The 16,979-nt window shown below is 44.1% G+C and overlaps 2 protein-coding genes across 4 annotated transcripts in view; one reads left to right on the forward strand and one right to left on the reverse strand.

Moving 5' to 3' along the window:
• The window catches only part of cdh23 (cadherin-related 23), an 807,091-nt gene that overhangs the window by 278,169 nt on the left and 511,943 nt on the right, over nucleotides 1–16,979 (reverse strand). The gene's annotated exons all lie outside the window — the stretch shown is intronic.
• The window catches only part of LOC125467598 (uncharacterized protein C10orf105-like), a 122,024-nt gene that overhangs the window by 9,201 nt on the left and 95,844 nt on the right, over nucleotides 1–16,979 (forward strand). The window contains exon 2 of one of the 3 annotated variants that reach the window (XM_048563676.2): nucleotides 12,542–15,968. The exons of the other annotated variants lie outside the window; for them this stretch is intronic. Coding sequence (XP_048419633.1) covers nucleotides 12,547–12,963 — 417 coding nt within the window. The 5' untranslated portion in view covers nucleotides 12,542–12,546 and the 3' untranslated portion in view covers nucleotides 12,964–15,968. Of the gene's footprint in view, nucleotides 1–12,541; nucleotides 15,969–16,979 lie in introns of those variants that run through there. 3 annotated transcript variants of the gene reach the window in all.

Below are 16,979 nucleotides of genomic sequence, written 5' to 3' on the forward strand. Positions count from 1 at the left end.
AACATCATCCCTGGGTAACAACTTTTTCAATTTGTCTCCAGTCTGAGAAATGCCCATCTATGCCTATCCTCTGTTTCCTACCTTTTAGCTAAATTCTAATCCACGCTGCCGAGGGGCTATTAATCTCAAACATTTTTCATTTTAATAACCTGCCATGTGACAGGTTGCCCGATCCCAAATGTTAATGGTTCCTTTAAAAACTTCAAGGCTCCAAGTTGGCATCTTTGCCAAAAGCTGATTAGTTCTCAGACACACATCTTTGCGCACCAAGTTTTATTGGAATCCCAGACATTAGGTTTTGAAATAAATTACGCACAGCCTGAGTAACAGATTACCCAACACCAATGAAATAATTACCTTCCCCAACTTTCAGTGGCAGAGATGGTTAACAGAAGACGCTAGATAAGTATGAAAAATTTGCCTGCAGGGTTTTGTTAGACATCCCAGTACTGAAAATACACAACTCTTTGTGTTAAGTTTGACATTTTCTTTGAAGAAGGAAAGCATTTGAGCTGATATTCCAATATTTAGTCACGTGTTAACAAGACAGTGAAAGACCTAGTGCCAAAGATAAAAGACTGACAGTGAGGTGGGCTCATCCTGACCTTGAGACTTGAATCTACACTTCATCACACTTAACCAGTGGGAAGATCTGAAGGATCTGCCCATTAATAGCTGATTGACTGACTTCACAAAATGGTGGCATTGGTTAAGTGAATGAAAATATATGATGAAAAACAGAGGGATTTGATTAACATCATACTGGGAAACTGAGCTGATCGTTCACACGAGTTCTGATCAATTCCAGGGGAGTGGTTATAAATCATCTCCCATTTATACCGTGTACATTGCACATAAGTAACTCTTTCTTGAGCTTATTCAACTTCTGTGTTAGCTCCCCAGTGCCCAGAGTCTCAGAATGACTGGTGTTTCAAGGATGGAGAATAGGTTTGCTCCCTGTCTTGTGTCAATGATATTTTGAACTGCCTTGGTAACTGTAGGCAATCACTCAGAGGCTGATCCACTCTGATTTTCTGTCGAGATTTGTTGAGCGGCTTATCATTCAAAGCAGTGATTTATATTCCTTCAGACTCCACACTCCTGGCTTTTTCATTCACAGTTCACGGTGTAAAAACCTGCAAAGTTACTGATCGTGGAACTTGATGAATAAATATTGGCTAGAATGTTTCACAGGCAGATATCCATATGTCGAATTAGCAGCAAAAGATTTTCAGTGATTTACAAAGGTTTTATTGTGATCGTATAGTTTAGTACAAACACCAATTTCCACTTTTCCCAGAGACCACTTTCCTACTGGAACAGAACTCAGCTTTCTTTCATACTTTATAATCTATCCTAATTTTTACACGCCTTTATATGTTCAGAGATACTTTTAAGCATCACCGAATGTTTATTCCAACACCAAATTACTGTCTTCCTTGAAGAACTCAGCTCCTTTTGAAATTAGCCTTTTTCATTTTCGCAAATTTACAAATGTCTATGTTTTCTTTCCTTTCTCCTCATTTCTCAGTATGCTCCATGGCTGTTTTACCATAAGGGGAAAGTCACCATTGGCCTACTGGCCCATTGGGCTGCTATCTCAATAGACTGAGGTGACTACCAGTGGTTTAACCAGAGGGTGGCCATGGCTCAGATGAAGAAAGAGGAAAGTCCTTCATGGTAACCTCAGCCAGTGTGGGAATTGAACCCATGCTGTTGGCATGGAAAAACCAACCAACTGAACTAACCGACTCCCTATGTTTTACCACACTCCACCCTTGAAATGTCCTCCCTCCTTCTTTTGCTTCTTCCACAGTGTAGTGTATCCTGGAGATTGTTACTGGGGAGGCAATGGCCTGGTGGTATTATCACTGGAGTGTTAATCCAAAGACCCCAGACAACATCCCTGGATCCTTGGTTTGAATCCCACCATGGCAGATGATGGATTTGAATTCAATAAAATATTTGGAATTAAGAATCTAATGATGACCGGTAATCAATTGCCAATTGGTGGGAAACACCTATCTGGTTCACTAATGCCCTCTAGGGAAGGAAACTGCCATCCTTACCTGGTCAGGCCTACATGTGACTCTAGACCCACAGCACTGTGGGTGATTCTCAACTGCCCTTTGGGCAATTAGAAATGGACAATAAATGCTGCCTGGTCAGCAGCATCTTCATCCCGTTAATGAATTTAAAAAAAGGTTACGTTGATCCAATGAGACATGAAAGCCAGACATAGGTGAGGCAGATTTCGTGCAAGCCTAAGTAACATAGAAACAGGAGGAGGCCATTTGGCCCTTTGAGCCTGCTCTGCCATTCTTCACGATCATGGCTGATTGGCCAACTCAATAGCCTAATCCTGCTTTCTCCCCATAACCTTTGATTCCATTTGCCCCAAGTGCTGTATCTAGTCATCTCTTGAATATGTTCAATGTTTTGGTGTCAATTACTTCCTGTGGTAATAAATTCCACAGGCTCACCACTCTTTGGGTGAAGAAATGTCTCCTCATCTCCATCTTAAATTGTCTACCCGAATCCTTATACTGTGATCCCTGGTTCTTGACATACCCACTACTGGGAACACCCTCCCTGCACCTACCCCATCTAGCTCTGTTAGAATTTTCTAAGTCTCTATGAGATCCTCCGTCGTTCATAGATCATAGAATTCATAGAATCCTTACAGTGTGGAAACAGAGCCTTCGGGCCAACAAATCCACACTGACCCTCAGCACATCCCACCCAGAACCATCCCCCTATAACCCAGCTAATCTACACACCCCTGAACACTATGGACAATTTAGCATGGCCAATCCACCTAAACCTGTACATCTTTGGATTGAACTCTAGCAAAAACAATCTAGTCAATCTCTCCTCATATATCAATCCCACCATCCCCGAAATCAGCATTCTGGGAACATTAAACGTTCAATGAAACGATGCTGACCCTGAGCCACAGCTGCCATTGAGACGAGTTGAGGAGGAGAGATGAGAATGGATTGTGCCTATTAAAAGCACTGTATCAATAACTGCTGAATAGCCCCACTCACTCTAAACTCATCTGCTGGTCTCAGGCAACTACAGGGCAGGACAACAGCTCTTCAGTATAACTTGAGAGACAATCTCTTTCATTAGAGGAGCTCAGCTGCGTGAATTCTGGAGGTGAATCATGCTGAACTTCAAGTACAATGCACATGTTGAGCTACATATTAATGTGCCATTACACCCACTGGTGCGGCATTGACAACTGCACTGTCAGAAACAAAAACCCTATCTGGCCTAAAAACAAATCCTTTGACTTTTCATGATGACAATTTCACTCAACTCTGCTCTCAAAGTGTGGTTTTAGCTTCATATAGCTGTTTGCTTTCTGAGTTGTTCATAGACAACATCAAGATTGACATTCAAAACACCTGATGTCAATCTATATTCATAGCTTGGGTATTATGCAGTGGAATACGAGTAACAAATGCTGAAAATCAGAAATATTGAAACACTCCTTGAGAGTATGTAAACAAAGTCTTAACTTAAATGAAAAACTGGAATACTGAAAGAGTTAGCTCCTCCTTGAAGCACAGCCAGTTTAAGTAAAATTCTCATATAAAAATTGAAATTATGAAGGACAAATGAAAAGGCACTGTCCCAATGGCAGCAGGGTCAGTAATCAGAGGATTGTTTAAGATAATTGGTAAAAAGAAAATCTGGAAATACTGCCTCAGAGGGGCATTAGGACAGGAAACCTCTCAACCTTTAAACAGTATTTGGATGAGCAATTGAAATTTCTTAACATTCAAGGTTGTAGGTCGAGTGCTGGAAAGTGGGACTCATGTAGATTCAGAATCCATCTGTTGGTAGGCACTCGATGGGCCAGATGGACTCTCCTGCACTATGTGATGCTATGAAAAGGACCAGAGGTGCGTTTAGGAGAGGTTTTGCACACACAGTGACTTGCTGTGACCTGGAATGCAGTGTTGGGGAGGCGGAGTGGTAGAAGGTGAAAGTAAAGTTGCTGTAGCCCCAGAGGACCCACAAGGCTGCTCCCTCATTTGAGAGAGATAGCTGGTGGAGGTTCAACCTGAAGGTCACCAGGTCTCAGGCAAGGAGGGCAGTTGAGAAAGAAATTCCTTCATGGGAATCCTCACAGACAGCACATGGTTGAAGCAGGTTCGATATTAACTTTCAAAAAGGAACTTGATATATAAACAAAGAAACAAAGAAACCTACAGCACAGGAACAGGCCCTTCGGCCCTCCAAGCCTGCGCCGATCAAGATCCTCTGTCTAACCTGTCATCTATTTTCTAACGGTCTGTATCCCTTTGCTCCCTGTCCATCCATGTACCTGTCCAAATATATCTTTAAAAACGCTAATGTGTCTGCGTTTACCACCTCCACTGGCAACGCGTTCCAGGCACCCACCACCCTCTGTGTAAAGAACTTTCCACACATATCTCCCTTAAACTTTCCTCCTCTCACTTTGAACTCATGACCCCTAGTAATTGAGTCCCCCACTCTGGGGAAAAGCTTTTTGCTATCCACCCTGTCTATACCCCTCATGATTTTGTAGACCTCAATCAGGTCCCCCCTCAATCTCCGTCTTTCTAATGAAAATAGTCCTAATCTATTCAACCTCTCTTCATAGCTAGCACCCTCCATGCCAGGCAACATCCTGGTGAACCTCCTCTGCACCCTCTCCAAAGCATCCACATCCTTTAGGTAATGTGGCGACTAGAACTGTACACAGTACTCCAAATGTGGCCGAACCAAAGTCCTATACAACTGCAACATGACCTGCCAACTCTTGTACTCAATACCCCGTCCGATGAAGGAAAGCATGCCATATGCCTTTTTGACCACCCTATTGACCTGCGTTGTCACCTTCAGGGAACAATGGACCTGAACACCCGGATCTCTCTGTTCATCAATTTTCCCTAGGACTTTTCCATTTATTGTATAGTTTGCCCTTGAATTTGATCTTCCAAAATGCATCACCTCGCATTTGCCCAGATTGAACTCCATCTGCCATTTATCTGCCCAACTCTCCAGTCTATCTATATTCTGCTGTAATTTCTGACAGTCCCCATCACTATCAGCTACTCCACCAATTTTAGTGTCATCAGCAAACTTGCTGATCAGACCACCTGTAACTTCCTCCAGATCATTTACATATATCACAAACAACAGTGGTCCCAGCACAGATCCCTGTGGAACACCACTGGTTACAGGTCTCCAATTTGAGAAACTCCTTTCTGCTACTACCCTCTGTCTCCTGTTGCCCAGCCAGTTTTTTATCCATCTAGCTAGCACACCCTGGACCCCATGTGACTTCACTTTCTCCATCAGCCTGCCATGGGGAACCTTATCAAACGCCTTACTGAAGTCCATGTATATGACATCTACAGCCTTTTTTGTCACGTCCTCAAAGAATTCTATTAAGTTGGTAAGACATGACCTTCCCTGTACAAAACCATGTTGCCTATCACTGATAAGCCCTTTTTCTTCCAAATGGGAATAGATCCTATCCCTCAGTATCTTCTCCAGTAGCTTCCCTACCACTGATGTCAGGCTCACCGGTCGATAATTACCTGGATTATCCTTGCTGCCTTTTTAATCAAGGGGACAACATTAGCAAGTCTCCAGTCCACTGGGACCTCACTTGTGTCTAAGGGCGCTGCAAAGATATCTGTTAAGGCCCAGGCTATTTCCTCTCTCGCTTCCCTCAGTAACCTGGGATAGATCCTATCCGAACTAGGGGACTTGCCCACCTTAGTGTCTTTTAGGATACCTAACACTTCCTCCTTCCTGATGTCAACTTGACCTAGACTAAGCAAATATCTATCCCTAACCTCAACATCCGTCATGTCCCTCTCCTTGGTGAATACTGATGCAAAGTACTCGTTAAGAATGTCACCCATTTTCTCTGACTCAGCGCATAACTTTACTTCTTTGTCCTTAAGTGGGCCAATCCTTTCTCTAGTTACCCTCTTGCTCATTACATATGAATAAAAGGCTTTAGGATTTTCCTTAACCATGTTTGCCAGCAATATCTCATGCCCTCTCTTAGCCCTCTTAATCCCTCGTTTCAGATTCGCTCTACATTCCCCATATTCTTGCAAAGCTTTGTCTGTCTTCAGTCGCCTAGGCCTCATGTATGCTTCTTTTTTCTCTTGGCTAGTCTCACAATTTCACCTGTCATCCATGGTTCCCTAATCTTGCCTTTTCTATTCCTCATTTTCACAGGAACATGTCTCTCCTGCACACTAATCAACCTCTCCTTAAAAGCCTCCCACATATCAAATGTGGATTTACCTTCAAACAGTTTCTCCCAATCTACATTCCTCAGATCCTGCTGAATCTTGGTATAGTCAGTCTTCCCCCAGTTTAGTACTCTTCCTTTAGGACCACTCCTGTCCTTGTCCATGAGTATTGTAAAACTTACGGAATTGTGGTCGCTATTTCCAAAGTAGTCCCCTACTGTAATATCAACCACCTGGCCGGTTTCATTCCCCAGCACTAGGTCCAGTATGGTCCTTTCCTGAGTTGGACTGCATACATATTGCTCTGGAAAACCCTCCTGGACACATCTTACAAATTCTACTCCATCTTGACCCCAAACACTGAGTGAATCCCAGTCAAAGTTGGGAAAATTAAAATCTCCCATCACCACCACCCTGTTTCTCCTACACCTTTCCACAATCTGGTTACATATTTGTAGCTGTATCTCATGCTCGCTGTTGGGAGGCCTGTAGTACAGCCCCAACATTGCTACTGCATCCTTCCCATTTCTGAGTTCTACCCATATTGCCTCACTGCTTGAGTCCTCCATGGGGCCCTCCTTCAGTGCGGCTGTGATATCGTCTTTGACCGTTACTGCAACTCCTCCACCCCTTTTACCTCCCTCTCTATCCCACCTGAAGCATCAATATCCTGGGACAACTAGTTGCCAGTCAGGCCCTTCCCTCAACCAAGTCTCAGTAATAGCAATAACATCATACCTCCAGGTACCGATCCAAGCCCTAAGCTAAAAGGAAAGAGTTTCAGGGTATGGGAAGAAGGTAGTGGCATGATCGCTTGTACAACTCCCTCTATGTTCTACCAAACCCCTGGCTTAATAGGCAAGATGCTCCCAGCTGCTTTCAAGGAGTTACTGTGCAAACACAAGGAAAACTTGACTATTTCTCAAAGTATCATGTTCTGCAAAGTTTTATAATACTAAAGTTGTCTGCACTAAGCTGGAATAACGTTCCTTTTTACGAACAGAATGATCAACATCTCTGACTTAACGATAAATTAGTGTTTTCACAACATTTAATGACAATCCTACAATTTCAAATGGTTACAAGTTGAATCGAATCATGTGGATTCAAAATAGCTTGACTGACATGTTATTTATCAAAATAAAAGTACAACTTGATTTTAAACTTATTTCAATGTAATGTTTTCTGTAGTGAAATGAATAAATTGAAGTTCATCTCAGCCAACTGTGAACAGTGATAGGCAACTGCTAATAAGGAGGGGAATTGTGGGCTAGAGTCAGAGACTCATACAGCACAGAAATAGACCCTTCGGCCCAACTCGTCCATGCCGACCAGTATCCTAAACTGAACTAGTGCCATTTGCCTGCTTTTGGCCCATATCCCCCTAAATCATTCCTACCCATGCACCAGTCCAAATATCTTTCAAACGCTGTAACTGTACCCACCTCTACCACTTCCTCTGGCAGCTCATTCTGTACATACCACCACCCTCTGTGTGAAAAAGTTGCCCCTCCGGTCCCTTTTAAATCTTTCCCATCTCACCTTAAGCCTACGTCCTCTAGTTTAGGTCTCCCTTATCGTTTGGCCCCTGTAGCCTACTCTGCCACTCAACAGGATCATGGCTAATCTGACACACCTCATGTCCATTTTCCTGCCCATTCCCCATAGCCCTTGAGCCACGTGTGTGTAACCTACACTACCCCAGCTGCTCTACTTTGGCTCTCCTCCAGTTGAGAGGGTCTGACATAGACTTGGTTTGGAAATCCTACTCTCCTGCTTGTGGCCCAGATGCGTCCGACCATTTCTAAGCCCTTTTCAATCAAGGTCAATTCCATCAGGAAGACATTAAGCTCAGCAGGTCTGGCAGCACCTGTGAAGAATTAAAAAATCAGAGTTAACAAGGAAGGGTCACTGGACCCGAAACGTTAACTCTGATTTCTCTTCACAGATGCTGCTGAGCTTTTCCAGCAACTTCTGTTTTTGTTGCTGATTTACTGCATCCACAGTTCTTTCCATTTTTTTTAGGGAAGACATTAAACGTGGCTTGTATGCTAATCATTGATGACGTCCTGGTCTGGCCATGTATGATATTTGGAGATGAGAAGCTCAGGTACACCACGCAGCTGCTTATTCCACAGATGACCTGGGACCCATCTGGTTCATTCATGTCCATCACAGAGGGAATCCTGCCATCCTTACCTGGTCTGGCCTACATGTGACTCCAGATCCACAGCAAGGTGGTCATTCTTAACTGGACTCCAAACAGGAGTTGAATCAGCTCAAGAGCAATAAGAGATGGCTGACAAACAGCAGACTTGCCAGGCATCCGTATCCCATGCAGAAACAAAAAGACACTACCAACACATGCTAGGTTGAGGGATAAATATGCTCAATTTTTCAATCTAAAGTCAAATTAACTATTTGCTCAAGATGGAGGTTGCAAAGAATTATTTCGATAAATAAATACAAGTAATTTGTTTTTTTTTCCCTTTCATTACTTGAGCAAAGTTTCCAAAAGAGTGTGAAGCAATTTACCTTCGGGAAGATCTAAAATGACCATGCTTTGTAATTGTAAAACGTGGATCAATATTAGGTGGTTTGCAATGTAATAGTCTTCATGTTTTATCATTCCAAAAGAGTGTGTGATTTCAGATAATAGGGATTCCTTCAGTTCCACAATTCCTTTGCTTTCAACACGAGCGCAAGGTATTAGCTGAGTAGTGTAAAATAGCCAACACAATACATTGTGGTAAGGTGAAAATAATCACATTTTCTCTTCATACGTCAAGCTATTTTGTTCAATCCAGAACACATGGCATAAATGCCTTTTACATGAAAGCGTTATGAGGAATAAATCCAACACAAATTCAATAGGGGGAGATGGTGGCAGAGTGGTAACAGCACCAGTTCCCTTAACCTAGAAGCCCAGCTTTTGGGATGTAAGTTCAAGTCCTGCCATTGCAGCTGGTGGAACTTAATTTCAATAAATTACCAAAACAAAAATTGTAATATAAGGCTGGGCATGCATCAGCAAACTGACTTACAGCTCTAAGTGTCATCTAAAAGACAAATACTATCCTCAGTGATTTGAAACCCAACATTTTATGCAATCAGTTTTTGGACATGATGCACTGATTGAGACAGTTCTCACAGTATACATGCCAACTGCATCATCCTGGCTCAGCTGGTTGGAAATTCGCAGATTTGGACTTCACCCCTACACTGATGGGACAGGTCAGTACTGGTAAGTACCAATGGCAGACAGTGAGAAGTCCTAAACTGAGGCCTTGTCCAATGAATAATTTAAAATGTTTTCGTTTGAATCCCTACAGTGTGGAAACAGGCCCTTCGACCCAACAAGTCCACACCAACCCATTCCCCTATAACCCACCTAATTTCCACATCCCTGGACACTGTGGGCAAGTTAGCATGACTAATCCACCATAACCTGCACATCTTTGGACTGTGGGAGGAAACCGGAGCACCCGGAGGAAACCCACGCAGACACAGGGAGAACATGCAAACTCCACACAGACTGTGGCTTGAGGCTGGAATTGAATCTGGGTCTGCAATGGGAATTCAGCAGGATTGAGATTACGTGGGCTAGATATTCCTTCTTATCTCATCCAATTTTGTGGTATCATGACTGCCCAGGAAGTCCCTCCTTTGAGTCTCCGAGCTAAACCTCAATTTATTTTCAAAATAATTATGATTAAGATCTGTTTCCTTGTCTTTTTCTGGCATTTTCAGTTTAATGCTGTTGTTCTTTTCTCGTGCTCTCCTAGAATTATTGCCTGGAACACCACCCCCCTTCCCATCCCTCTCCCTCTCGTATTGCCCCGGTTTTGGACTCTCCCTCCTCTCACCCACCTTGCTCGTATGCCCACCCCAACTTTGCCCAGGTTTGAGTCCCACGGCCACAGATGGGAAATTTAAATTCAGTAACAAGCCATTCCAATGGAGACCATGTAATTACTGTCATAACAACCCTACCTGCCTTGCCAATTCCCTTTAGAAAAGGAAATCTACTGCATTCACCTGCCTGGCCTGCCAGTGACTCCAGACGCACAGCAAAAGTTACAGCCATACCTAGATTTACAGCTCAGTACCAGTCAAAACAAACCCACCTAACTATTCTAATAACATTTTCCAGTCTCATAGATGCCCTCTGCAATGGGCACTAACTACTGGTCAGGGGTTGGAGGACACAAGCAACAATGTCCACATCTCATTAATGAAGTTTTAAAAAGTTATTCTTGCCAGGAATGCACAAGTACAATATTGTGTTTCAACTTGTACAATGTTTTCTCCATGTGAGAAATCTCCAAAGGAACGTAACTCCGACTGTAACATTGATTCCTATGGGAACCTATGATTCACTTAGAGTCAGTTTTCAGGAATGCAAATTACAACTTTAAGTGAGAACCTACAGTATGATCATTCAACATTGATAGGCAGGAATGAACAAGCTGATCCATTAGTTGTCCCATACTCATGACTGAAGCACAATGGGATGCCTGGTCAGTGCAGATGAGTTGGGTCAAACAGCCTGTTTTGGTGCCAGAGATAATGGGAACTGCAGATGCTGGAGATTCCAAGATAATAAAATGTGAGGCTGGATGAACACAGCAGGCCAAGCAGCATCTCAGGAGCACAAAAGCTGACGTTTCGGGCCTAGACCCTTCATCAGAGAGGGGGATGGGGGGAGGGAACTGGAATAAATAGGGAGAGAGGGGGAGGCGGACCGAAGATGGAGAGTAAAGAAGATAGGTGGAGAAGGTGTGGGTGGGGAGGTAGGGAGGGGATAGGTCAGTCCAGGGAAGACGGACAGGTCAAGCAGGTGGGATGAGGTTAGTAGGTAGCTGGGGGTGCGGCTTGGGGTGGGAGGAAGGGATGGGTGAGAGGAAGAACCGGTTAGGGAGGCAGAGACAGGTTGGACTGGTTTTGGGATGCAGTGGGTGGGGGGGAAGAGCTGGGCTGGTTGTGTGGTGCAGTGGGGGGAGGGGATGAACTGGGCTGGTTTAGGGATGCAGTGGGGGAAGGGGAGATTTTGAAACTGGTGAAGTCCACATTGATACCATATGGCTGCAGGGTTCCCAGGCGGAATATGAGTTGCTGTTCCTGCAACCTTCGGGTGGCATCATTGTGGCAGTGCAGGAGGCCCATGATGGACATGTCATCAAGAGAATGGGAGGGGGAGTGGAAATGGTTTGCGACTGGGAGGTGCAGTTGTTTGTTGCGAACTGAGCGGAGGTGTTCTGCAAAGCGGTCCCCAAGCCTCCGCTTGGTTTCCCCAATGTAGAGAAAGCCGCACCGGGTACAGTGGATGCAGTATACCACATTGGCAGATGTGCAGGTGAACCTCTGCTTAATGTGGAATGTCATCTTGGGGCCTGGGATGGGGGTGAGGGAGGAGGTGTGGGGACAAGTGTAGCATTTCCTGCGGTTGCAGGGGAAGGTGCCGGGTGTGGTGGGGTTGGAGGGCAGTGTGGAGCGAACAAGGGAGTCACGGAGAGAGTGGTCTCTCCGGAAAGCAGACAGGGGTGGGGATGGAAAAATGTCTTGGGTGGTGGGGTCGGATTGTAAACGGCGGAAGTGTCGGAGGATAATGCGTTGTATCCGGAGGTTGGTAGGGTGGTGTGTGAGAACGAGGGGGATCCTCTTGGGGCGGTTGTGGCGGGGGCGGGGTGTGAGGGATGTGTCGCGGGAAATGCGGGAGACGCGGTCAAGGGCGTTCTCAATCACCGTGGGGGGGAAGTTGCGGTCCTTAAAGAACTTGGACATCTGGGATGTGCGGGAGTGGAATGTCTTATCGTGGGAGCAGATGCGGCGGAGGCGGAGGAATTGGGAATAGGGGATGGAATTTTTGCAGGAGGGTGGGTGGGAGGAGGTGTATTCTAGGTCCAGTTGTCCCTCTGGCCTTGTGCCATTTAGTTAGGCAATGTGAAACAAAGACAGAAATTGCTGGAGAAACTCAGCAGGTCTGGCACCTTCTGTGGACAGTGAAATAGAGTTAACGCTCTTCATCAGAATCACATTGGAAACAATAACATTGCTTTCTTGCCACAGATGCTGCCGGATCTGCTGAGTTTCTCCAGGTGAGAAATCGCCAAAGGAACCTAACTCTTGTAACATTGGTTCCTACATCTGCCGTTTTTAGTTTTCGTTTTAGTTGGATAATGTGCTCTGCTTGGCAAAAACATCGAATTTGATCTTACTGTTGAATTTCAATGAACGAGAAAAACAAGTAGTTAATATGTTCTCCCTTAAACTCAAAAACAACACAGGAACAATGAATTCAGAGATGGAGAATGGGACAGCGGCAACTCCGAGCGTTCTTGAGTTTCTGCTGACAACCACAGAGACATTCCAGAGGACTGATCTCTCGTTTGAAAACGCAGACCCTCTGCCAATCATCATCGCCTTGATATGCATCTTCCTTCTCTTGGCAACATGTGTGAGTTTTGTCGCCTTGTGCAATCCCGCGGGTCTGGATGCTTCCCGCTACGGCCCCTACGAGTGCATGCCGTATCATGTTGAAGACTCCAGTGAGCCCCGATTAAAACTATGGAAGCGCCTGGGTTCCCTGAGGTGCTCGATAAACAGCCTCCGGCGGAATCGATCCTTCCCTCAGCCTCCACAAACTTTCGCAAGTCGTTGTCAGATGGACCAAAACGATGCGGACCTCACAGAGTCAACAAAAATGTAAAGATTCAGCAAATGTCGATTTTGCAAATAGACACGCCGAGGCCAGAGAGTGGAAGTAATGAAAGATTAATTACTGCTGCAATCAATGCTCCAGGACCAGCAAAGGCAAGATCTCAGTTGTAATGAGGATTCAAGAAACGTCCTTCATTATACTGAATGGATTGTAATTTATACAGTGGCCAGCATCCACGGAGAAAACACATTGTGCTGCAATGACTTTAGTCCATGGTTAACCTTCAGACTAGAAGATAACTATGAGCTAAAGGACACAATGACGCTGTTTGGAAGTTTTCAGCTCAAAAAAAGTTGTTCGCTGTTCTACTGTCACATTTAGATTAGATTAGATTAGATTCCCTACAATGTGAAAACAGGCCCTTTGGCCCAACAAGTCCACACCGTCCCTTGAAGCATCCCACCCAGACCCATTCTCCCCCCATAACCCACACACCTCTGAACACTACAGCAATTTAACATGGCCAATCCACCTAGCCTGCACATCTTTGGACTGAGGGAGGAAACTAGAGCACCCGGAGGAAACCCACGCAGACACGGGGAGAATGTGCAAACTCCACACAGACAGTCGCCCGAGGGTGGAATCGAACCCGGGTCCCTGGTGCTGTGAGGCTGCAGTGCTAACCACTGAGCCACTGTCCCACCCTAAACTATTGTACATTATACAACTGCAAACTCTTTACAGTTTTATCATCAGTCTGCAAGGCCCCCATTCCCCATCAGCTTTCATCAGGCATTCAAACTGACAGCATTTCCTGTCATCTTCAGCATTAGGTTCATATTTAATCCTGAGCAGTTAGATTTGGGATTGAACAAACGCAACTGCTTTCAGGGGCAAGTGGATAGTACAACAGCGATACAGGTTGCAATGATGCCCTGGTCGATGCAATCTGAAATTCTGACTTAAATTTAAAAACATTTCCCAGAGGAAAAATTATAAATTATTTCAAAGGCTCATTAGAAATTTCAAATTTCATGCATCCAACAGGAAGTACAGCAGGGCTCCTGAAAGTATGAAGGCAAAATACTGTGGAAGCTAGAAATCTGAAAAAAAAACCCAGAGAAAATGCTGGAGAAACTCAGCAGGCCTGGCAACACTGGTGGAGAAACAGTTAATGTTTTGAGTTGACTATAACTTGTCTTCAGAACTGATCAAATGGACCTAAAGTAAATGACCTGCCACGTGACTAGTGCAATTAAATTCTGTTGAAATTTATAACATATGAATGCTAGGTATTTCTGGTATAATGCGTGTTTTGTTAACACGAATTGGCTGTAACGCGACTGATGAATAGTGGATGCTGTTTGGATAACATAAACTTTCTGCAGTACAGTGTAGCGATAATCTATAGCAATTTCCCTATAACGTGATTTTCTATAGTGCAAGGTTGCACAAGAACGCAACTATTGTGTTAGGTGAAATGCCTGTACATAAATAGAGACATTGATGATTGTCTCATTTGCAAGGATTGTCTGAGTGCTGGTAAAAAAATAGATTTGATGGACTTTTGAAGGGACATGTTAATTACAGAAGGCAGTTCTTATCAGTGAATGCATGGGAAAGGGTATGGAATGTGATAATGTCACAGGATTAGAAATCCAGAGACCCAGGTGAATATTATAATGGGATATACCTACCAATTCCACCACAGCAGATGGTGAAAACTCTGGATTCAATTAATTAAAAACTAGAAATATAAAACTAGACTAATGGTAACCAATGAGTATAAAAACCAAGCTGGTTTACTTATGCCTTTTAGGGAAGGAAATCTGTCAGCCTACTTGGTCTGCCCTACACTTGACTCCAGACCCACTGCAAAATAATTAATTCTTTTTTTCTAGACAATTTCTTTCATCAAAATGGAAACTGACTTTGCTACGATAGAGTTAACACATTAAAAGAATAACAAAAGAATCGCAGGGTTTAACGATTCTGCGGAGTGGATTAAGCAGCCAAGCTCAGTCTGAAACTGATAGAAGAGAATTAACCTCATGTCCTGCTCTCCTTGGCCTCAACAGCAACAGAAGCGGCCTGAGATAGCCACTTGGCTTAATGAGTATTAGGGATGGTCAATAAATTCTCGCCCCGCCTATCACGAGTGGATTTTGTAAAAAAATGTGTTATGACCATTAGAGATAGTAGGAACTGCAGATGCTGGAGAATCTGAGATAACAAGGTGTAGAGCTGGATGAACACAGCAGGCCAAGCAGCATCAGAGGAGCAGGAAGGCTGATGTTCCAGGCCTTTCTCCTGTGCTGTAATTTCCAAGTTTGTACGTTCCTGTATCATCAGTCTTGACTGGCTCTAGCTTCATCATGTTATTGAGATTGCTTGGTCTTTTCTCTCCCAGTTCAGAGAAGGTCTACGAGACAAACACCTGGAATGAGTGGATTACCTTCTGATGAAAGGCTACATAAGCTAGGCATGTATCCTCTGGAGTTTAGAAGAGTCAGAGTAAACTTAGCTGAAACACATAAGATCCTGAGTGGTCTTGACTGGGCAAAACTAGAACTAGGAGTCAAATACAATACAATACAAAGGGCTGCCCATTTAAAACAGAGATGTTTTTTTTTCTCTCTCTCTTGGAGGGCTGCAAATCACGGTGGGAAAGCGTATAGAAAGTGCTGATTTACTCTATCCAAACCACTTAACCCTCTGAGCACAGAACAGAACAAAATGAAAACTCAGAAGATCATTAAATCATCAATCATCTATGGAAGGTAGTCAGAGAAAGTTCCTGGATGTTATTGCATGGCTCACACTTCCACACACCACAAATCACTCAATTATCATCCCGAAGTAGAGAGATCAATGTGCCAAACAGATCACCAAGTTAAGCCATGGGATGCCCAAACCTGGTTGGTCTATCACTGAAACCAAACTGGGCTTTTCTCACAACGAAACTGAATTCTTAGCGGTGAAAGAAGGGCAAACCATCCAGTTCGTCCTTTGAGATTCACAAGATGGGGTACAGTCATATTATAATTGTAAAAATTGGCAGTACAGCGGTTAGCACTGCTGCCTCACAGCACCAGGGACCTGGGTTCGATTCTACCCTCAGGTGACTGTGTGAGGTTTGCACATTCTCCCCGTGTCTGCGTGGGTTTCTTCCAGGTGCTCTGGTTTCTTCCCATAGTCCAAATATGTGCAGGATAGGTGGATTGGCCATGTTAAATTGCCCATAGTGTTCAGGGGTGTGTAGATTAGGTTGGGTTTTAGGGGGTTGGGTCTGAGTGGGATGCTCCAAGGTTCGGTGTGGACTAAGTTTGGCCGAAGGGCCTGTTTCCACACTGCAGGCATTCTACGATTCAAAATCCAGCAACAACCATTCTACAACAGTGTGCAAGCCTGCAACACCTTTAAGGTGTGTCAAAACACTCCTTAAGCACAGAACTGAGCATGCAGGTGTACAGACTTGAGGATGTACCTGCACTAAATGGGCTGCAGAGATTGAAGAAGGCAGCTCACCAACACCTTCCAGTGAAGCCCATTCCCATGACTGAATAAATAACAGGGAGGTGGCTGACAGTACAGCCAAGAGATAGGCTCTGCAGAAGGTTTTGAAGCTGTCGATATATGAATAGGGGAGTGCATTAGAGAGAGAGGTTCAGCGTGCCAGGATGGGTGTATGGGTTGATAGCTGAAAGATAAGATTTCCGAGATGATTGACAATGAGGAAAAGTATTTAGTGGCTACCTCTCAGGTATGTTGTGCCTTGCAGCTTCAATGGAAATAATTCAGCATCCTGAAAGTCGAACTTGCGGAAGGAATAAAAATGAAAATGTATAATCTCAGCTGATAAGACGACAAAAGGAACCGTGAGCAATTTTAAATAACAGTGCAAATTGTTTTCTCTCACAAAGCTGAAGCAGCAAAGTGAATATGATCATTGATAAGAGTTATGTGAAATGCAGTCGTTAATTCTGTGACCTTCCAAGAGAAGCTGAGTATCAGGAGAATAACAGGGCAGAAGATTATAATCATCGACATTTGGAAATAGTACT

This window comes from Stegostoma tigrinum, chromosome 37, assembly GCF_030684315.1.
Source record: "Stegostoma tigrinum isolate sSteTig4 chromosome 37, sSteTig4.hap1, whole genome shotgun sequence".
Taxonomy (NCBI): Eukaryota; Metazoa; Chordata; class Chondrichthyes; order Orectolobiformes; family Stegostomatidae; genus Stegostoma; species Stegostoma tigrinum.